At 39.9% G+C, this 21559-nt stretch overlaps 5 protein-coding genes across 6 annotated transcripts; 4 read left to right on the top strand and 1 right to left on the bottom strand.

Annotated features, from left to right (window-relative positions):
• Positions 1-1556: 1556 nt before the first annotated feature.
• RB195_006586 (uncharacterized protein) lies at positions 1557-7689 on the bottom strand (the record flags this gene model as incomplete). Of its 2 annotated transcripts, XM_064179759.1 has the most annotated exons (10): positions 1557-1635; positions 1687-1733; positions 3480-3575; positions 4213-4347; positions 4530-4604; positions 4665-4718; positions 4772-4825; positions 7040-7135; positions 7273-7300; positions 7643-7689. In XM_064179759.1, the coding sequence occupies 10 exons, from the start codon at positions 7687-7689 to the stop codon at positions 1557-1559; spliced, it is 711 nt and encodes a 236-aa protein (XP_064036690.1). The 2 variants fall into 2 exon arrangements, with proteins under 2 accessions (XP_064036690.1, XP_064036691.1); XM_064179758.1 differs by lacking the exons at positions 1557-1635; positions 1687-1733; positions 7273-7300; positions 7643-7689 and having other exon boundaries at positions 3414-3575; positions 7040-7126.
• Positions 7690-8626: 937 nt separating this feature from the next.
• Positions 8627-9010, top strand: RB195_006585 (uncharacterized protein; the record flags this gene model as incomplete). The annotated part of the gene is made up of 3 exons (XM_064179757.1): positions 8627-8641; positions 8752-8874; positions 8924-9010. 3 exons carry the CDS (start codon positions 8627-8629, stop codon positions 9008-9010), a joined length of 225 nt encoding a protein of 74 aa, XP_064036689.1.
• A 3070-nt stretch (positions 9011-12080) lies between these two features.
• Positions 12081-16568, top strand: RB195_006584 (uncharacterized protein; the record flags this gene model as incomplete). Its single annotated transcript, XM_064179756.1, has 10 exons — positions 12081-12093; positions 12162-12313; positions 13966-14041; positions 14119-14207; positions 14271-14528; positions 15443-15549; positions 15600-15698; positions 16109-16191; positions 16251-16370; positions 16486-16568. 10 exons carry the CDS (start codon positions 12081-12083, stop codon positions 16566-16568), a joined length of 1080 nt encoding a protein of 359 aa, XP_064036688.1.
• A 2599-nt stretch (positions 16569-19167) lies between these two features.
• Positions 19168-19903, top strand: RB195_006583 (uncharacterized protein; the record flags this gene model as incomplete). The annotated part of the gene is made up of 3 exons (XM_064179755.1): positions 19168-19287; positions 19388-19451; positions 19815-19903. 3 exons carry the CDS (start codon positions 19168-19170, stop codon positions 19901-19903), a joined length of 273 nt encoding a protein of 90 aa, XP_064036687.1.
• Positions 19884-20174, top strand: RB195_006582 (uncharacterized protein; the record flags this gene model as incomplete). Its single annotated transcript, XM_064179754.1, has 1 exon — positions 19884-20174. The coding sequence occupies one exon, from the start codon at positions 19884-19886 to the stop codon at positions 20172-20174; it is 291 nt and encodes a 96-aa protein (XP_064036686.1).
• Between the last annotated feature and the right edge of the window lie 1385 nt (positions 20175-21559).

The following is a 21559-nucleotide window of genomic DNA, read 5'->3' as shown; positions in this document are numbered from 1 at the left end:
AAAGCTCCCTATTTTTAATTTTTATCATTAATTTCAGGTAAGCTGTCACTGTGCTGACTACTAAGAATAGCGAGAATAATATTTATTGAACAGTTTCAAAAAAAGGAAGTTGTCCCGACCCTCAGCAAGGATCGAATTTCTGAAATTGTTCCTCACTCTACCATTTCTGATCTCTTCCAAGCAGGGAGCGGTGTTCACAGCTCAGAGGTTTATCTGGTACTGTAGCCAAGGTGTACGGCTTTTTCCGTCAGTGTTGAACCCAGCACCTGTGCTTATCACCTTTAGTAGTTAGTTAAGCCACCTTCAGTAATCTTAAGAATCCTATGTGTCCTAACATTCGACTCGAAAGTTATATGAGAGATAGGTAGTCACTTAACTACCGGACCGCCTTGTGAAATATGAGCTCTTGCGTGACAAGTCTGGCATTGTTATTCGCAAAAGAACTGGATGCTGGAAGTCAAACACACGCATTAAGAAAAGCAGAACCATAACAATAATGCGTAAGGTAAAAATGTTCGGGAAAAAAACACGGTCAAAACAAGCAAAGAAGTAGAAGAATTGTGAAAACTGATAAAAGCACTGGAAGTTAATTCACCAAAACAGAATTATGCCTCACTGATCGTAGCTGTTTGTGTGACTACCACATAAAAATCTCCTGGATATATTCTAGGGTGGCTCGTTTGAATACAAGAAGTCCAACCAATCAATAGCAATCTGGATAGGATTAATTTTCGCGAGTTCGCTCTGAAAACAGCTTTGTAAAGAGCCAAAGAAGACAAGAGTTAACAGTAACCAACGTCCATGGCGGCAACATAACGTACAAGTTCCTCTAGTTTTTCAACTATCTTGTTCTCATCGTGCAATATTTTCTTAAAAATAGGTAAGTAGCGCATTCAAGCATCATTTTTGACTCTTTGACTCTTTAAAAAGGTTAGAGTACATGTATAAAACATAAAAACATCCAGACAATGAAACTAAATCTTATGAAAATACTGCGATTTAAAAGTTGCTGGTAGGCGAAGTTTTTTACAATGCTTTTCAGCCTCTTTCTATGTTACTCAAGTGTCTCTTTTTGTTTTCACGATATTTTTGAAGGTTTTTTGTGGTTGCATACATAGAATAGATTTCCCTGCACAATATTTTGATGTTTACTTTCTCAATAATAATATTAATGGCTTGTTCCGGTCATTGCCTCCTGTATAATGTATAGCGAGTGCGTAAACAGACATTTATTGTTTAAATTGGTGGACTGTTAAACATTAACCAACTGCGCTAAAGTTGGTTTCTGAGGAAAAGATACAAGAACTCCACAGCTTAGTGCAAAGAAGAAGACGTTACCAAGATCCTGTGATTTACAGAAGCTGGTGTGGTGAACAAAAGTGTCGAGAACATTTCTCCTCTCATCGCCTCTGCAGAATCGCCGAAAAACCTTGAATTGTGTGATGTGAAAAGCGGATTATTGACCGAAGCTTGTCTTTCATAAGGAAAACGAGCGGATGTACGGTATGTAGAGCGCGTAATTTGAGCTGCCGAGCTTTTGCAAGTGCTTTGCGTCGTCAAGTCGTGTATTGGCACACATCGGACTGGTGTCGGATTTCGTCTGTCCACCGTACGTCTCCAGCCGCTCCATCCTTGCTAAATGACTATGATCCGGAAGGAGCACGAATGAAATAAACCTAGAAATACCTCTCAAAGAACGTTTTTTCTCGGGTATCCTTCCATTTCTGGTAGGTCTAAATCTGAGAAAAACTGACGCCTTCTTACATGCTTGTCTAATTAATACACTTAAATGGTGTCATTTTTGCCTCCATTTTTATACGTATTGGAATAATCTTGAGTCTAGAAGAATATCCGTATAACTTATTTTTTAAAATATTTTTATACACCGGCAACTAAGGGAGGCTTGTTAAGGTACAGTAGGAGTCAGTGTTCATTTTCAACTCTGACAGTTCACAATAATGAGCTCGGAGTTTTAATCATTTTAATTCACTGGACTACTGTTGATGAATGTGATTTATAATAAACGATCCGAAAAATTGGCATTCCTCCACTGAGAGCCTGGAAAAGAAAACAATTTCTTGGGATATTCTCACTCTCAGATGCGAAAAAAAATCAGGATCAAAGTTATTTGTGCTCGATTCACTTGTAGTTTCTATTAGATTTACAAGGAAAATTTGCATTACCTATGGTATTACTTTGGTTTATTCGACATATTTTGATACTAATATCCGCCGTTGCATGTATCTCCTTTTGATTTGTTACGCCATGTTGCCTCTTCTCCCAACTATCTCCGAATAACCTCCTCTTATTGGCTTCCGCATCTTTCAGCTGGTGAGGTCTGGTGGTTTTGAGGGTCACAAAATCTGGTGAACCCTCTTGTTCAAGGTCTGCCGTCAGATTCTCTCTGGATCCGAACGTGCTCCTTCCGCCTTGAGCTACGTTGAATAAATAAATAAATAAATAAATAAATAAATAAATAAATAAATAAATAAATAAATATCGAAGGACACTACTCTTATATATTCTCAGTAAACAAGCTATAAGGTTTTCTGTTCTTATTTATAGGATATAAATGGTTAAAAAGTGAGCGAACCTCTTTGTAGAACGAGTCCAGTGAGTCCCCCCTCTCCCCCTTAATTTATTAGTTCAGAAAGTGAAGTGCGTCTTTACAGGATGAAAACAACCTACGGAATAATTTCAGATATATTTGGGGTTTCCTGAGATGAGCTCTCCTGCGGTTTCTCCGTGTGACCAAGTGGCTCTTCAGCCAAGGGTTGGAGATTTCTCGGAGGAACCAAGCAAACTCGTACCCTGTGGAGAAATGAAAAGCAAAGCTGGTGAAGACTCATTTAGTCAATGTAACTAGTAATTGAAAAGTGTTCTCATCGATTTCAAAGCAGACCCACTTCACAAGTTCAAAAATAAGTGAGCCAAGTATGTTTTTCTAACCATGGGTAAAATGCAAAAGTTACAGAGTTGATTAACCCCCACGGGCATGCTCCAGCGTGTTCGACTTATCGTTATAGCGGGGTGAAAGCGACCTAAAACCTGATACAGTCGACTGCGCTCCACGGCGAAGTTAGCGGTGGGACCCTCATATGTTGCAGTCAGAGTGCAGAGGTCAGTATGGTCCCACTTCGAGCGCACTCATTACCGCAACAGACACCAAAGCGTTTTGATTACTATGAGTGTGTCGAACAGCGGTGGATTTGCATTCAGTGCTCAAGCAGAAGACAAAATCGCTCAAATAAGAGCCTATGCGCAATAATTATTGCGAAAAAAAAAACTTTTTTTTAGATGTAAATGGAACAGCGCGAACTCCCTTTCTCCCAAGAATATGATTTACTCAATGTAAAATAAAAAACTACAAGGTTTATGCAAAGATTTATTGTAACTTGACTAAAAGAAATGGTTCATTTCGTGGGAGTGGTTTCTGGTTTTGATGTCGCCTTCTGTTCTTCGGTCTGCTGACCGCCAACCTTTTCATCGCTGCCTTTCATCGATATTGCCGTAGCTGATTCGCTTATCGAATCGGCGAAGAAGTCGTCGCTGTCTGGGATTTCCATGCGATCAAGCTGAATGCGTCAACGCTAGAGCAACAACGAAAATTCTTACAGCATCATAGAAAATCACATGAAAAAAGGTCGAATTTGCATAATGAACATGAACGAGTTTCAAAAAAGTCTGAAGAAGACTTCCTTCCTATCTTCGGAATTTTCAAGGTTCACACGTGGTTGCATCATCTTCGTAATTTGCACAGGAGTCCACTTCGAAAGATTTCATTTCTGTTATGAGCGCACGTGATACATTAGAACGAGAGCCTTTAGACAAAAGTTATAAGCTGCTGGCTCCTCCTAAATACAGAATCCGCAATGAAGACGTCTTCGGTCCAATGTTCATACGCCCTACGGTTCAAAGAAAAAGGATGCGCTGGGGCGATCTGAAGTCACTGAGCAACTCGGGCACGTGAGAGGAAACCGTCGAGACGTTAGTGACGAAGAATTTAGCCAATAAAGGACGGAAAGACTAATATTAAGGGTATCTAATAATTAGTAACTCTGAAGTAACCTTGAATGTTCCATGGATTCTAGAGAATTCCGTAACGCCGTCTTATCCGTTACGTAGAAAGAATGACATTTCAAACATTATTTCAAATATGATATATTTAAAATCGAAAAAAAGACGAATTGGCTTAACAGCGATCGCTCTCACCATGCGTAAAAACACTTTTCGTAAGGTTTCGATGTTTAGAAGAAGATGTGCGATCTCTAGACGAACGAACGGCGACCGTACGTACTCTTTTACCCGGTTTAATACAGCCACGACTGCATCCATACGTTTCTGTGCCTGAAGACATAAACGTTGATAGAGCGGTGCAAAAATACAGACAATTCAGACACTGCAGACGGTGGTGATGGAAATTGTCAGTGGATCTAATAGTTATTGATTTGCACGACCTTAGTCCCAAAAATGAAGTTGAAATCCCCAACGAGAGTTCAGTATTATAGCATCAATGTGAATCCGCTCACTTCTTTAAGTGCATCTCGAAGTTCCGTGCTACCGTAGAAGCCACCAAGCTGCTTGTCGATATCATCAACGAGTATCTGAAGTTATACCTTAGTTAGAAATCAATAAGAAGCAGGATTTACGACAGCGCTGCTCACGTCATCCTTCTTTTCTGTAGGAGCAGTTTGCGAAGCTTTAGCCGTTGTAAGAGTCTGTAATGAACCAATTGTTTGATCAAATCTCCTCAAATCATTTTCAAACCCACCAAATGCGTAGGTTTACTCTGAGGGTCTCTCAGATTGGTGATTTCGGTGAGGATCTGAAGTCACAAAAAAATTTAGTCCGTCACTTGTGCAATCGCACCAGGCTTCAGGTCATTTTGAACCGATTGTATCGTTCTTGTTCATATCAGCTCTACCGTAAACAATGCAAGTGATGCGAAGGACAGAGGATCAATTTCTAGCTAGAGTTTTATAAAGGATAAAGGATAAAGTTCCTGGCGTCAATCAATCGCTTGGGATGCGCCCCCCACGTTCATTTCAATTCAGAATCGTTTGAGGTTCACGGACGTGTACCTGACCTATACAATGACTTGCGGTGGCTAGCCGATGTGTCATGTCAGTGTTTTTATCCTCCCAGGGAAGTCTGATACCAGTTTATCGACTCCGGAGGGATGAAAGGCTTGGTGAGCACTAGGGAGGATCGACCGTGCAGGAAACGGAACCTCTAACCGCTACACCACACCCGCCCCTAGAGTTTTATATGAGCTCAAATTGGGTTTGGTTGTAACGGATGCAACTGACAATGCCTACACCAACTTGGTCCGAGAGCTTCAAACCTTCGTTCAGTGCAGTGAAGGTTCAGGAAGTTCCGGAAAGTTGGAGACAAAAATCTTGAATATGAAGGCCTTAGTGAGCCTCCAGCAGAAGAACCCAACTTTGATCAGTCTACGGCATTTGTTTTCTCCACGACAACGCCTGACCACTCTCCGCACAATGAACGTTTTCAAAAATCGAAAAAATTGTGGTAAGCAGTACTGTCTCATCTTCTATGCTCATCTGAGGTGTCCCCAACTGGCTATCACTTCTTCAATCATTGAGATGAACGTTGTGCAAGAAAAACACTTCCACCAACAGCATGACGAAGAATGCTTTATAAATACATCAATAATCATCCAAGAAGTCGTCGACTCCAGAAGCACGAACTTTTACAATACGGGAATAAACTTACTTCTAACCGACAAAAAATGATTAATTGGAATTTTCCAGCTTTATTAGTGGGGATATGTTTGAGGTAGTCTGGATTCGAGTTTGTAGTACGACAGAAGACGACAAAAATTTTGCCCCAGTTTGATAGCATGGATCTCTCTCATCCTAATCCGGCTAACTTCGAAATGCATTTTGCTACTAACAACCTCCAAGTCCTCTCTTCTTGAAACCTCGGCATTTGATAGTGTAATTATGTTTTCTTGTTGTGCCAGCGAGGTTTAGGTGAAACTTTTTTATTGGCCTGACGTTTCGACAAACTCGTCTTTTTCAAAGGCCTGAAAATGGTTCGAGGTCTTTGATACCATGCATATCCCACCAACTCCTCTTCTCTCCTCGCCAACCCTCGATATTGTTCCAAGTACACCAAGCAAAACCTTAAAAGGAAAACAACTGACCAGTTTCAGCGACTAGCAGGGTTGGTAAACCACCGCGTTCTTAAAGATTGTCACCAAGGCGAATGAGATCTGCGCACTGTGCAGCATCCTTAAGTACTGGTGTCTGTATAACGTTAAGGAACTGCATATGGGGGAATCTTATAGCTCACAGAGTGTTACGAACGGCAAGAAGTCATTGGTAATTGATAAGCACTCATTTTTGTTATTCATGGACGGATTCCTCACGGAAATCCAGAATGCTTCTAATGCCTTCCTAGCAGATATTTCTTTCTATAAGATTGCCCCACATGCAGTTCCTTAACGTTATACAGACACCAGTACTTAAGGATACTGCACAGTGCGTAGATCTCATTCGCCTTAGTGACAGTCTTTAAGAGCGCGGTGGTTTACCAACCCCGCTAGTCGGTGAAACTGGTCAGTTGTTTTCCTTTTAAGGTCTTGCGTGGTGTACTTGGAACAATATCGAGGGTTGGCGAGGAGAGAGGAGGAGTTGGTGGGATATGCATGGTATCAAAGACCTCGAACCATTTTCAGGCCTTTGAAAAAGACGAGTTTGTCGAAACGTCAGGCCAATAAAAAAGTTTCACCCAAACCTCGTTGGCACAACAAGAAAACATAAATATTTTGCTACTGTAATCTGAAGTGGTGATGAATGGAAATTTCCGAACAGAGATCGCCTAATTGTTGCGGTTCTACTTCACGTTATGTACATAGCTGCAACTGCATTAAACCATAAACCAAAATGTTCCGAATATTGTTAAGTATTCTAATGTTTCGTAACTTAGAGTTTAGCGATAGCCGTGCTGCTCTACCTTTAGGACCTAGCGAAATGCCATAGAGTTACCTTGGTGAAAAGTCATCATGTCTTACCCGTTTCTCCTCGCTTTTAAAATGAGCTTGAAGTTTGTCGATCTCTAATTCCATTTCTTTGAGCATATTTTCGTAATTATTATCCATACTGATGATCTGAAAGTGAAGTTTTTTAAATTGAATTTAACACTCATCATCATTGTGTCGTCGACAATACACCCAACAGACGTTCTCGGATACCGTGTCACACTTTGAACAGCTACGACAAATGAAATGTTGAAGCAACCACTCACCTCGATACTACCTAACGAATAAGGGGCACTAGGTGAAATGAGCTGTTTGAGTGTTTATTTAGAAACATTTTTGTTTAACGTTAACGTTAACGTCAACACTAACGTTAACACAATCACATGTTCAGTATTAGTATTCACTATTCAGCATTCAGTCATTTATAACTAGTGAGGGTCCCAACATCTGGCTGGAGCCAAACTTCAGACTTTTTGTGTTGTTCGCGTCGCTCCCGTTCAGTGATCAATAAAATTGAAAGTAGTGGCGTAAAAGTTCGATCTTCCTTGAATCCTGGCATAAAAATTGCAACGTGTCGATTATCAACTGGAAGCAAGAGCCGACATTGTTAACAAACTTCATTCTACAACGGCTAACGTTTCGGCATCATCGCCTTCATCACAGTCTTCCTTAAGATAAAACATCTAAAACCGAAACCAAAAGAGCCCAAATCGTCGTGCTTACCTAGGTGCTAACTTATGCCGCGTTGCCGGGATGTTAGTGGCTATTTGTGTTTGTACTAAAGAACATATAGATGAACATATAAAACATATAGATTCAAGTTGCCGAGAGACGACGTGATTTTAATTATTTTGGGTCGTGAACGAGTAATAAAATTTTTTCAAAGGAAAGGTATGCTTTTTTGGAATGCACTGAAAGAAGTTCTTTCTTCTTATGGGAAAATCTTTTAAAGTTGTATAGAAAGAAAATTATGCCTTAGGAGATACGATGTCCTTTTTTATTCCATCTACTTTCTCTTTTTTTTCTGTTCAACTCTATTCGCTTTTTTGCATTCAATCAAGATTTAACAGCTCAAAAAACTGCTTGTGGGATATGAAGTATGTGTGTGAACGGCATGGAATAAGACACAAAAACTTTCCAAAAAAAGAAAAAACGGAAAAATGCAAAAAATACGGGATTTCAGGAAATCTATTGAAAGTTGAAAGGTTCGATCGCGAACAAACACGAAGAATGCAACGTAGACTAGTTTGTCGTGGGTTTTTTTTATTACAAATAAATATGTGAAAAAACGCTTATGAGTCATTTCCTCAGCCCAGTGCTTAGGATTTTCAACTTAACCCCATAGCTCACTGTTGGCATAGATCATTAAGACTATCCAAACTGACATTGATTCACATATTTAAAAAAAATTAAAGGTTATTTTATTTGTTTTATTTTAATTATTTTTTAAAATTCTAATTCGTAAGTAAATGAATAACTTAGGAACTGAAAAGGCGTTTATACAAAAGTGCTCATCTGATCTCCTTGCATCTTTATAAATAAAACGATAAAGGTTACATCAGAACCGTAAACTAGTGTTTCTCATTTATAGTTCATTTTCGGGCAAACCAGTAATTAGTTATGGCTTACTACCAGGTATATTAGATCTCTTTCGAAGAGTAAAGTGAATTTTAGACAGTTTTTAGTTTCTGGTGACTTGCTTCATTTGAATACATCTGAATTTTTCCAAAATCTTTTCATTTCAGGAACTAGCGTGGTGGGATGTCATTGCAGCACCCATCTGTTTCTTGTGGTTTCTTGCGTTGTGTTATCTTTTCTGCATCACCATCGTTCGACACTTCTTGATCTATAAAGGAACAGCCAGAACGGTGCCATACTCATTCCTTTATCCTTCTTTGGACAAATAATCTTTTTCAGCCATTCTTATTCTATGGAGAAAAGGAAAAGTCGAAAGAATTAGATCTGGCTTCAACCATAACTGGTTCTACCGAAGCGAGAAAATAGGATATCAGTCTGTTAATTCTATTTGAAGAAACATTTATTTTTTAGATTTGTGAATCATTTACACTACACTGATAAAATGTGGTCTCAAATTCTAACTGTATTCGCTGCTTTGGTAGTGTTGGTAGATCTTCACTCCCTGTTCAGAAAGAGAAAAAAAAATTTTATTCATTATGTGTGACAAAAAAATCTGTTCGGATTTCCCTAAGATTAAGGAAATCCTCTCTGGGAGGGAAAAGAAAGAAATAGTTGCGGATTACCTGGAGCCGAAGTGGAATTGTCCGGGATGTATGGTATCCTTTTATTGGAATTCACCTCAAACCGCTACTCAGTAGTCTGCCGCTGGTTTCACTACGTAACCGGCAGAATGAACCTCCGATCAATGGTGATCGTATTCGGAATCGCTCTTCAATGAACATCGGACTATTGCCTATGTTCGACTGTCTTTGGATCTCGGCATGTTGAAGCGTAGTTTTTAATTGATTTTCTTGAGCTGTAGCCAAGATTGGGTATTGATCGCCTTTATTAAACAACAGCTAACGTTTCGGCGTTATCGCCTTCGTCAGAGCCTGGGAAATTCAAAGCCGTTATAGCGGTTATAACCGCCAAAAATCCAAAAATGAACAAGAAGGATGAGTGCATTGCTATCACAAACGAGTTATCCCCATATCAAGACCTATGCGGGTTTTGATCTATGCGGGCCATGAGGTCCCTATATAAAACCCTTGTGACTCATAGTTGTGGTACGTGGTGGTCTGTTGCGTTATCAAGTCTAGCTAATGAGGTAAGCAGTAGCCAATGTGTTGCTGTTTGAGTTTGCCTACCGTTTGGATGCTTTCTGTAGAGTGATGATTTGCTTGAGAGGATAAATCACTAATGACTTTGACTTTCCAGGCTCTGACGAAGGCGATAACGCCGAAACGTTAGCCGTTGTTTAATAAAGGCGATCAATACCCAATCTTGGCTACAGCTCAAGAAAATCAATTAAAAGAACATCGAACTGTTTTGTTTTGTTTTTTTTTTGCAGTCAACTACATATAAAATAAGAACTATACCGATGACATGATGTTGCATAGAAACTAAAAAAAAATAATACAAAAACTAATATTGTTGTTTAAAATGAGAAAGGACTTCGTGTAGGCAACTAAGGTGAACATATGCAGCGAACTTATGGGCGAGAACTAGCTGGTCAACAGCAAAGATCCACTATACGGATTTACAGTGTAGGAGGCAGTTGTAAAGAATGCTCAAAACTACTGATTTAAGGTTTTTATAAGTTTAGTTCGTTGGATGATTCTTTGTTTGGTTTTCGTTGTTCCACTGGCAATTTATGCATGATTTACTTTCCATGCCAAGCTTCAAGAGTTCGTAATCCGACTTTAATTCTGACCAATTCGATGACCCATTGGTACGACCTTTTTAAATAGTGTCTCCTTCAACACGTCAAAGTAAGGATACACTACGCATCAGAGACGTAGCTCTCAAACAACACAGAAAACTTCCGGAAGTCTGAGAACTGAGAAATTCAAGGAAATCAGTGAAAAGTAAGCGAATGTGCTTTAAAGGAGGAGAAGCACAGCTGTGTAGCTTTCAAATACGAAAATCAGAGATTAGGTTTTGTTTAATGAGAGCAAAGCTGTTGAGAATTCCTTCAAAGTTACCGGGAATTACATATTATGTATAGGTCTACATCCGATGCGGTTTGTCATGCGTTCAGGACAAAAGTAGTTTGTGACGATTAGATGAGCGACTAAATTCCGTTCAGGACACTCCGTATTCTGATATCATCTATTTAGAGAATGAGTACCGAAATATAAGGTTATAATAATTGACATAATACTCAAATCTGATCTGAAGACTGCTTCCGTCAACATATAATAACGCGCTTAGTCCGTGTGTGTGTGTTTGTTTGTGTGTCACGAAAATACTCCATAATGACGCAAAATTCTGCGCCGGTGAGGTGCCGAACCATCGCCATGCACTTGATAGGCGAGCACTCTACCTTTTCACCATTGTCTAAATCTATGTGATCATGTATTTTGGCTTTGATAAGGCAAGTTAGTTTTGCTAATAGCTGTTAACGGAGGAAACTCATACTTCGAATAATGGTCCCAAAATGTAGCGATTTGAGAGAAACATAGATGTTAAATCAAGTTCTATTGTTCTCCAAATATAGAACCGATGCGTTTAGGGAAAAACCATAAAATCTTAAATTTTATGCTTAAATTTTCGGGTAAAAAAAAATTGAAAAAAGCGATGACAGAATATAGCAATTTTAATTTCCCAACAAATTTCGCTACTGTTATTTCTTACTGGTCGGTGAAGGCGAGCGAAGCGAACACCAAAATAAGCCTGTTGTCCGGCTTTAGCCGGACGTTCAGGCTGGTTAAGAAATAGGTGGCAGGTGCCGCATTTGTATCTTACAGGTACAAATCTCTTTCTTGATCTATCAAATCTCTATATGATCCCTATCAAATCTTGATAGCAATAGCAAGAACGGTGTAATGGAGTTATCCTCATGATTGGATCCGTGGGTGGGGAATTGATTTCTCTTTTCTTCAGAATCACTATCGTCTAGTTAGTACTCCTGCAGTTAATACTGGGCAGTGACCACCCATCAGTTACCAGTGATTTGTTTTTCTAACTGGTAAAATAAACGCATTGCTAGATTTATACTTACTAATTATGGTAATTCGTCAGACCAGTCTCATAAATCAACTTTTCGAAGCTCACCCGTGTTCGAGCTGGATAATCTTCATTGAGTTCTGTCTGGAAAATGGTAAAGTTACCCAAAAAAAATTCAGTAGTCAATGAGAGCCCACATGACTCGAAGGATTTTGAGAGTTCATCTGTGCAGTCAACGTAAGCACTCAAAACAGAATCTTCCTCACCCAATTATCTACGTACTAACTGTTGTAACCGTTGATGTGTTTTCCATTTGGATTTTTTCTTGATTTTCAATGCGAATTGCAGTGCTCAAGAAAATGCAGATCGAGTATAAATGTAAACATACGTTGAAGTATTTTTGGGCAAACCTACTGCTAACATCATCAGGTGGCGTCGCTTTATTGCGATGACAACGACTGGTACGTTTCCATAGTAACTCAGATGAGGCATTGATTTAAAACTCGTTGAAGTTGTCGTAACCTTTCAGCTGCTTCCGTCGTATGCGACCAGATCAACTGCGACGTTCGATCGATCAGGATCAAAACTTCTCGTATTGCGATGAGCGCCGAATTTAAAAAGGAAGCGGCAGATCATATCATCAAAAGGCTTCAAGATACAGAAATCTACAAGTTTCTTCAGGTTTGTTGAAAATCATTAAATTTTTTCTTTTTTAAAACCTGTTTCTGATCATTTCTGATCCTTTATTTGCCAAGACTTCAATTGGTGTATTCAAAACGTTTTTTGGAATTGTTTCTGGAATTCGTTGCTTATTACTCCCTTTTCCTGGTTTTCCGAAGTTTTTCTTGGAATACATACACTCTTAGCTGGAAATAGTCTACGCTTTTGTCGAGCAGTGTGTAGTAGCAAATTCATTTTTAAAACACATTCGTATTTACACATTTTCTTGAGAAAGTCAAGACTAAGTATCTCACCCCATCGAAAATCATGAATTTTCATTTTAAAAAAATTAAAAATGAATGAACAAATAGATGAAAGTAGCCCAAACTCTTCACTGTACATAGCCTAAAAAATAAAGGGATATTTTTGGAAGGTGTATATAAGGCTCGACCATTGAAGTAGTTTTATACAGTTCTTGGGACTACTCTAGCCCACTCCTGGGATAGTGTACACGAACGCTCAGAGGAACATGATAGATATCTGAGAGCTTACAGATCTCTACTTGAAAAATCGCACTCTCGTTAGTGAGACAAGCATTCTTATACAGAACTCAGGAAAGTGATCAGGTTCCTCAAAGCGGAAATGATTCGTGATTCTGCACTCATTTCCGATTCCCTCCTGGAGCCGGAACTTTTGGGCATACAGCGCTATACAAGTATTGCTGCAGGAGGTAACTCATGAGGTTGTTTCGGCTGCAAACTCGAAGTTGGTGTTATTTTTAAAATGTATCCCTTAAGAAAGCTTGTCTGCCTCGATTCTAATCCAACCAAAATTTCTGGGAGGATATTATAATTAGTAGCACCTTACTGTGTTCCCGTTTAGAAGATAACATAATCGTTTCTTGTGAAATCTGTTTAAAGCACTAGTCGAAAAATCTATTTGGAAAAAAAAACAAAAGAATTACTATCATTTTATGTAAATGCATTCCTCGATTACGATACGAAGGCATATAACTTTCTGAAATGTTCAATTTCTCTTTCAAGAGTCGGGCAGCAAAAGCGAAGTGCGCTATAAAAGAAGTACTCTGAACCACTAATTGTTGATTTACTATCACCATCAGCCAAAAAAATCTACATACATGGTGATCATCTCTGAGGTATTAGAGATTTAAAGGCATCACCCCACGAATCTGAGGTGGTGCAGATTTCAGGTGGAGTATTCTTGTAAGGGATAGTAGATTATGAAGAGGAGGGTGATTCCGCCCATTTCTTCCTAATTGCCGTAAAAAGATGATAAAGGCCCGGAAGATGCGGCACCGCACAACGTTGGCGCGGTCCAGTCGAACTCCCTGTAGAAAATAGTGCGCCAGAACGCCTGAAGCCGTATCTTCCGGGCCATTTTTTACGGCAATTAGGAAGAAATGGACGGAATCATCCCCCTATCCGTAGTCTCCCATCCCGTATACGAATACTCCACCTGAAATCTACACCACCTCAGGTTATGTGGGGTGATGCCTTTAAAGAAAAACTAACACAGATTTTGCAAGAAAACTCAGCATTTAGGATTAATGAATCAATCAATTAGTTACAAACTAATATAAGTGCACGAACTACAATTTCTGTAGAATTTGTTTTAAATCAGACCTTTAGACCGTTGTATTTTCCATTTTACAGAGTCTACTGAGGGAAGCAGTGTTAAGGATAGTTCGACCGGAAACAGCAATACGTGTAGTAAAACTCAGCGATCAAGGTAAATTTTGTTATTATATTACACAATAAAAACACATCCATAGAAATCCCGAGGGAAATGTGGCAAACTTATTGCAGAACTGGTTTGCCATTCCATGATTTATCACTTTCTGAAAAGCAATGGGTACAGAGCAGCTGCAGAAATTATGCAGTCAGAATGTTACGAGGTAACGATCTCCTATTAAATCCTCGTCGTTCCGGATATTTGATTTATTAAAACGGAATTTCAGCATTTCCTATCAAACGATTATCTGAAACAGAACGTTGAACTGTACGATGACGGATCTGTGTGGAACCAACTTTCGAAGCATAAGCTGAAACCAGGTGTGCTCCCAAAGAGAGAAGTCGGCGCTGGAAAGGAAACAAAGCCAGATACGAAATTTGCACCAAAACCAGACGAAACGTTCAACGAAACGAAAGAAACATTGAGAAGTCATATCGAGAAGTCAGCAGAGGAATCTGTGAAGAGGAAAGAAGAACTGATGATGGTTAGTTTGTTCAAATGAGACCACAATCTGGATGCAATCCTGAGAGCCCAGAGTTTAAATGTTCGCGAATAGTATATTACTAACCACTTTTTTCACCAAAACCACCTTTATAGGAAATAATATGATAGTTCAGCAGTGAATAAATCAACATTTCGGGTTCTTCTAAACATTTTTTAAAATTAGGTTCCGTTTATGAGGCGAGTGTAGCGCAGTCAACTAGAGGTTCCGTTTCCTGCACGATCGATCGGAGGTTCGAATCCGGCCTGGTGGTCATCAAGTCCCTCATCCCTCCGAGTCGATAAATTGGTACCGGACTTGTCTGGGAGGACAAAAACACTGACCTGGCACATCGGCTAGCCCCCGAAAGTCATTGTATAGGCCAGTTACACGTTCGTAAACCTCAAACGAAATTCTGAATTGAAGTGAACGTGGTGGCGCATCCCAAGCGGATTGATACGCCATAGGCACTAACTTTTATCCTTTATAATCTCGTTTGTAGATTCACTATCTTCAATTTTTGTAAAGGCAAAAATGTTTGTGGCCATCTTCCCTTTTTTCTCTCTTCTTTCACTGTTCTGCACTGGAAAAAAATGTTTCTATTGTCAGCAAAGCCCACTCAGATACCTAACTTTGACTGGGTAAAACAACAAAAACAAAAAATTGACAAACATAAGCAAACAATAGACTCATAACCATTATTTTATTGGAAGGCATGTGTCTTATTTGTTTTACTTCTATGAATTCATATATTTAAGGATATTCCTATAGCAGGTTAGTCACGTTCAGCTTCTTTCCTCATCTTTCTCTGAACAATAGAAAGAAGCGTTTTCCAATTTTTTTAAATAAAAAATGAAAACTGTTGATGAAATGGCTATGAATAAACTGATGAAAAGTTGTTATAATTATTGTTATAGAAGGATGAGGAAATAACCGAAGAGGAAGTGGATGACGAAGAGGAGGAAGAGGAAGATGAAACCGAAATTAACTCGTCACCCTCGTCAACGACCGCAGAATCAGAGCCGTAAGTTAAGTCCGATCAACATCCAATCTTCACTCTACTTACGGATATAGGGAGGAGGTCGCACCGACTTGGGCAAAACGACTGTGGGGACCGAACTCTCATCAGCTATCTACTGACACGATCATAGCGACTCCTTCTCAGCCTAGCAGGTACGAATCTTCTTTTTGGATAATCCGGAATGTACTTTTTGGAAGCAACGGTTTTCCACACTAAGCTCACGATGATCTTAGAAATCTTTTGCTTGATCTCAGTCTATATAGAAAGTAAAGTGTTGCTAACAAAATATTGTCGCTTAGCAGTCCGACCAAAAGCTTCCCTGGTGCAATCTCATTCATGGATACAGTGCTGGACATCTTTAGACCCCTTCCTAACCACGGTGGTCGTTAGCGTGTCACTGTAGCTGGGGGCTGAATGTCAGCCCAGCGAGGAGTTAGAGAAGGGGTCCTACACCGATTATTTCATATGTAGATTTGTTGGACGCATAAATAGTAGAAAATGTTTGACCGAGCTGTATTCTAATTTGTCACGGACATTAACAGATTAATCGAGAAATTTGCAGACCTTCATACTTACCTCCACTGAGTGGAACACGTCCAAAAGCACAACTAACATCGATTAGCTCCATTGACTTTGATATACCGCGTAAGTCCGGATAATGTCCAATCTTCAACGCCGATATTAGTTCCATAGTTTATTTTAAGAGCTCGAGAAGAGCCCCTCCATGCAATCAATCGACACACCGAGAGCCTCGCCCAGTTTTGGTGAAGATGCTACTCAACAGCCTAAAAAGGGAGAAGAACTCAAGAACTCTCCAGAAGAAGGTGGGTTGAGGACGATTTTCCAATCAAATTACTTACGTAAAATCGAATACGATCAATAAAAACATGGAATGCGGAAGAGATAACCAAGAGACTCCGTGTCATCTCTCGTTTTCAGCGGGGGAACTCAGCGAAATAGATTCGATTACGGGGATCGATCAACTCCTGGAATCGGATCGATCGGGAAGCATATCGTTCTGATCTTGCTGTGATCCTTTGAAGTCATGTAAAAATACAATGATTTATGTGTAAGCATACATTTTGAGAGAATATCACCAATAAATGAGCTGTACGAACCACCGTCTTTCGCTTCTGCTGCAAACATTTCATGATAGCTTGGAAGATTCGTCTCAATAAATGTATATTTCATCTTAAGTGTTAAAAAAATGACTGGAAACATGAAAAAAAAAGAATCCTGGGCATCAGATTTTGCTCCCGCTTCTTGCTGGAAAAACTGGTACAGCGAAGAGTATTTTTTTTTAACAAACTCTTGGTTCTTAAAAGAGAACTTAAAATCACTTAATCCTCTAAAGATTGTACAGTCATAAATTATTCTCGTTAGCGATGCCTCTCCACATCTACGACAAGTGCCGATGTGTTTTTGAAACTGACCCGAGAGAAGCCTGTCACATGAGAACTGCATGTAAAAAAAAGAAATAGAGAAAAGAGTAAGGAAACAAAACAGTTTATCACGCGCAGATTTACCTCAGGAAGTTTCTTCGTAACCTTTTCGTACTCTACGCTCAGAAAAGACTCTCTTAGATGAGAAGCGACTAAAAGTGGTTACGCCACTTTTTACACAATAATCCTTGGAAAGGCACATCGTACTGGAAACTGAAAAAATTCACGAAAATTGGAAAAATCCAGCTTCTCTAACCACGACGGAGTTCTGCAATGCTCTATCAAAGGCATGAGACAAGGAAAAAATCCAAAACTTAAGTGCATTCGAAAGAGGAGGAAAAATTGTGCTCAAAATTATGAGGCTCCGTCTTCGTCCTGTAAGGTGAATTGAGAGTTTGTTACTGTAGTATAAAGTTTTGAAATTATTTGTGATCGGCCGGTAGTTGCTTAAAGGCAGTATATCACAAAACTGACGATGTTGAGGTCCTTGTGGGTCAATATAGAGTTAGGGGTATAGATTGCGAGTATGAGCGTGGCCTTGCTCAATTCCCCTTTATCGTCCTGAACAACGGCATAGGAAACCTTTGTTACTGCTAGGTACGTTGGAACGGAAGACGCTCCAGTTCCCTCAGCAGCTTAATCATCGGTTTATTTGTAAAGTCTGCTAAGGAGATCCCTCGGTGTTTCCGACCGCTCGCACTTGGATGCGGCAGGTGCATGAGGTTGGGGCGTGTATGACATGTTCTGATGTACTTCGTAGGAACAGACACTGTTTCCCACGCCATCTTTCAGGACTACTAAGGGAATTGGCCGTGCCAATACTGAACATCTACTCCCCGAACTCTATATTTGCGTGCAGAGACCCACCATCGTCAATTTCGTGATAGGCTACCGTTAAAGTATCACTCATCAAAATTCCAACCATACGATGAGATCGGACGCTGAGAGGGAAATATGTGAGGCTTCAATCAACGCTGAATTTTTCCAACCAGCTCAAAGAGATGCGGCTGTGCTCTGAGGACTCCATCAGAGCATAGGAACTAGAATCGTCGAGCGTGTCAAGCGGGGGACAAAAAGAATCGCAACTTATCAAACGCTCACAAATCAAGGTACAAAGGGATAATGCTGACGCAAACGTGTTGGCGGTGGTTCCCATAATTTTTCTGGCCTGTGCGTTTGTATGTCAGCCTCTCACGAATACATGGTGTACGTTTACGTCTATTATACGTTGTTTTTATTTTTAAGTGTGTGCTTCACCCTCAATGCATGTGGTTACATGCGAAGTAGAAATTTCAACTTGCTCGTTTGCTATAGTTTTGTCATCTTTTTGTGCTGTCCGAGTAAAGCTAGCGAAGGTCCCGCCTCTGTTTCTGAAAGATTGTAGGAAAATTTCCAAATTTCCAAGATTTCCAATTTCCAAAAAGCCAAATTCTTCACACCGTTTCTCTGGACAGTTGATGGGATTGAAAGTGATCCCGTCCACACACGTGATCTGCACCCGTGACCCTATCTTTTCAGGAACAGCTTATAACATCGTACGTTCGTGGTATATCCCTTTGAAGGGTCCCAGATGATGGATCATCAAATAGATAGCGTGCTCAGCTTCCGGAGTAATCAAAAGGGATACTTGCACATACATTACTATTTCAGATGTTACAAAAGCCAATCCGAGGTGTATACACTTATTAGAGCACAAAAGAAGCACTTCCTGCAAGTGCACGCAAGAATTCGGGACCAAAACATGTTTTTAAATTAGAGAATATCACTGTTTTTTATTACCGCCTATAATTGCAAGTTCTTTCTTAAATAACCCTGTTCTTAGTAATTCAAAAGTTCTCGTGCCTTGGAACCTCGGCATACTTCTGTCTATATTCTCGAAAGTTCGTCCACAAGCCACACATTTTCTGATAGGCACAGACTGAGCACCTGCAGTTTTCTTGTATGTGGTACATAACTGCTTGTTGCAAAAGGATTGATAAAGAAGGAACAAAAAAAATACGGTGAATTTCAACGCTATCGACATTCTCTTTCAGGTCGATTTCTTTCACCGTAGACGAAGAAGGATAAAATTCTTCCCAGTAGAGTTTTGTTTTTGTGATTGTTTTTCTTCTGCATTTCTCTGTGCTATCCCTTTTCTGTTTTCTTTTCTTATAAAAAAGTTATAAGAAAAGGCTCTGAAATGGCAACATACCGAAATCCGGACTACACGTTCTCAGCTGCAACGGTCTCTTATCGAATTTGTTATTGGCTATGTAATGATCCGCACCCTGACGTATCCTCGGATATGCTTCACTTTCTGGTAATTTCTCCTCTGAACGAAGATATTCGCTGAGTAGCTCAGCGCACTTTTACAGGTCCAAAAAAACGCGCTCTAACTGCAAATCCTCGCTACATTCAAGGTGGCTCTGTCAAAACATTGCGTCTTTATTTTGTGTTGTTGGATTTTCGGTCATCACAATAAAGGTTAGCAAGATCTTATTTCTACCCACCTCAAAATGACAACTGAGGGTTCCTTCGTTTTTTTTTCTTTCATTCCCAATTCCTGGAACGCCTGCAAAGAATCTCTGTACGTATTTTTCGGCAACATTCTTGGAAGGAAGGGGCGGGGGTAGTCAGGACACAGAATTTTATATTGCGAAGTAGTGATTGCCGGGATTCCACTGGTTTTTTTTTTCTTGTAGGTTTCTCTAGTTAGAGACAGAATTCATTTAACATCACTCTTCAGAAGTTAGCGAGGCGGCGGCAAATCTACTTTCGCTTCGCGTTGATAGCGTTGTAAATGCAAGAACAAATTAAAGATGGTCCAGCAAACATAAATCTATTTAGGAAATAGCCAATATAAAGTGTTGGCTCGATGCATCCAAACACTCCTAGCACTCAGTCAGACTATTTGTTATGGACCGGGAGAACCATAAACATGGTTCCAGATGCTTCGAGGAAGATTCAAAGCAGATATCGATGACATTGGCATGCAGCGATCACCGTGACCGTACCGCTAACGCTCGCATTTCGAACCTCAGTTGTATGCTGCATTTTTCAAGGAGAGCTGTTCCGCTATGCATACCGCATCGTGTCCAACTCACAATTCAATTTACTGTCGGCCTTGACGCGGAGACGTCAGACAGAGGAAAGCAAGGAAAGGGCGAGTGCATGACACGTGCACAACCAGCAATCTCAGCCAAATAGCTTTGACGCTGCTTCAGAATTCAGAATCTTACTTCCGAATCTACGTAGAAACTTCTGCTCCGGAGGTTTTGCTCATGTTCATATCTTTTCTACACTTTGATTCATAATGTCTATTCATCCATTCGTTCGTTATTCATTCATTCACTCGTTTATTCATTCATTCATCCATGTTACGCATACACAAAGTATATGAAATAAATGTAAAAGAAAATCGCAGCACAGAACTAAAAGTTTTCAAAATACCTGAGAAACAGACAGAAAACAAACAAAAGCAAACAAGTGTGGAAATGTGAAAAGAATCCCACCCGCTACCACTCGTTGAATCCGAGCACCTCTCTCCTGCAATGCTCAAGTCTCAGATGCATTCTCGATCTGAAATTTAAGCACGACGTTCCTTACGTGTCCATAGGAGCTCCACCACCCATGCATCTCAATCCGTAACCTCTCATTTGTTTCTTGAACAGGTGTCAAAAGGCCAGCTTCAGACATTTATCGACACAGTAGGACATATTATGCTCTTGCTTGTTTGCTGTCTCCGACTTATGGTAATTATGTCTCATACTATTACAAATACGACGTACAGATTACTATTGTTTTCTGTATATTTGGAAGTCACGGTGGTATTAGATTTGTTTTTTTATGCCTTAACACTTCAACTCGTTGCATCTTCTTCCCAGCCTTAAAGAACATTTAGCTGTTCTTGTTTGTATGCTTCGTTTTCAGTGATAAGTAAAGCATTCACATTTCAGTTGATGGATAGATTTTTTTGTGCTTGCTTCTTTGATGTTTCCAGTTTCAAATGGAGATGCAGCTATCTGCAAACAGAACAGAAAATCATAAACGATTCCATCAATCTTCCTGCAAAAATGGTTCTTTGTCGCAACGCAGTGCGTTCTTTCTGTGGAACGAGGATTCATGTTTTTGGAGACGAGTCTCACAATTTTCGTCATCAAAACAACCTCGCTGCTTACTATCTCGCAATTACTATTTCAATATCTACTCGAATTTTTGAAGTAGTACCATCTATTTGAGGACATGTTGTAATTTTGATGTGTTGTGTTATATCTATCTATCTTATCCGTATCTTTGTCTCGGGAACCGCGACGCATCTGCTGCTGTTTCTCTGCTTTGCGCACATTCTCTCTTCCCTCTGCCAACCCTCAATCGAACGTCAATCACGACCATCCGAACAAAGATTGGCGTGTATAAATAGGCTCATGGATTTGCATTACAAACAAACATGGCGCCGCATTCCAGCATTGCACAGCTATCCACCATCTTCAAAATTCATCTTTTATCTTGCATTGACTGGAATGTATTGGTTTTGTAGTTAAGGTGAGTCGAAAATTTGCTACGTTTGATGCATTTGCACAAACTTGCGATGT

Source organism: Necator americanus, chromosome I (assembly GCF_031761385.1).
Source record: "Necator americanus strain Aroian chromosome I, whole genome shotgun sequence".
In the NCBI taxonomy this organism is placed as follows: domain Eukaryota; kingdom Metazoa; phylum Nematoda; class Chromadorea; order Rhabditida; family Ancylostomatidae; genus Necator; species Necator americanus.
The sequence above is the reverse complement of the archived record's forward strand: the minus strand, read 5'-3'. Positions and strand labels throughout refer to the sequence as shown.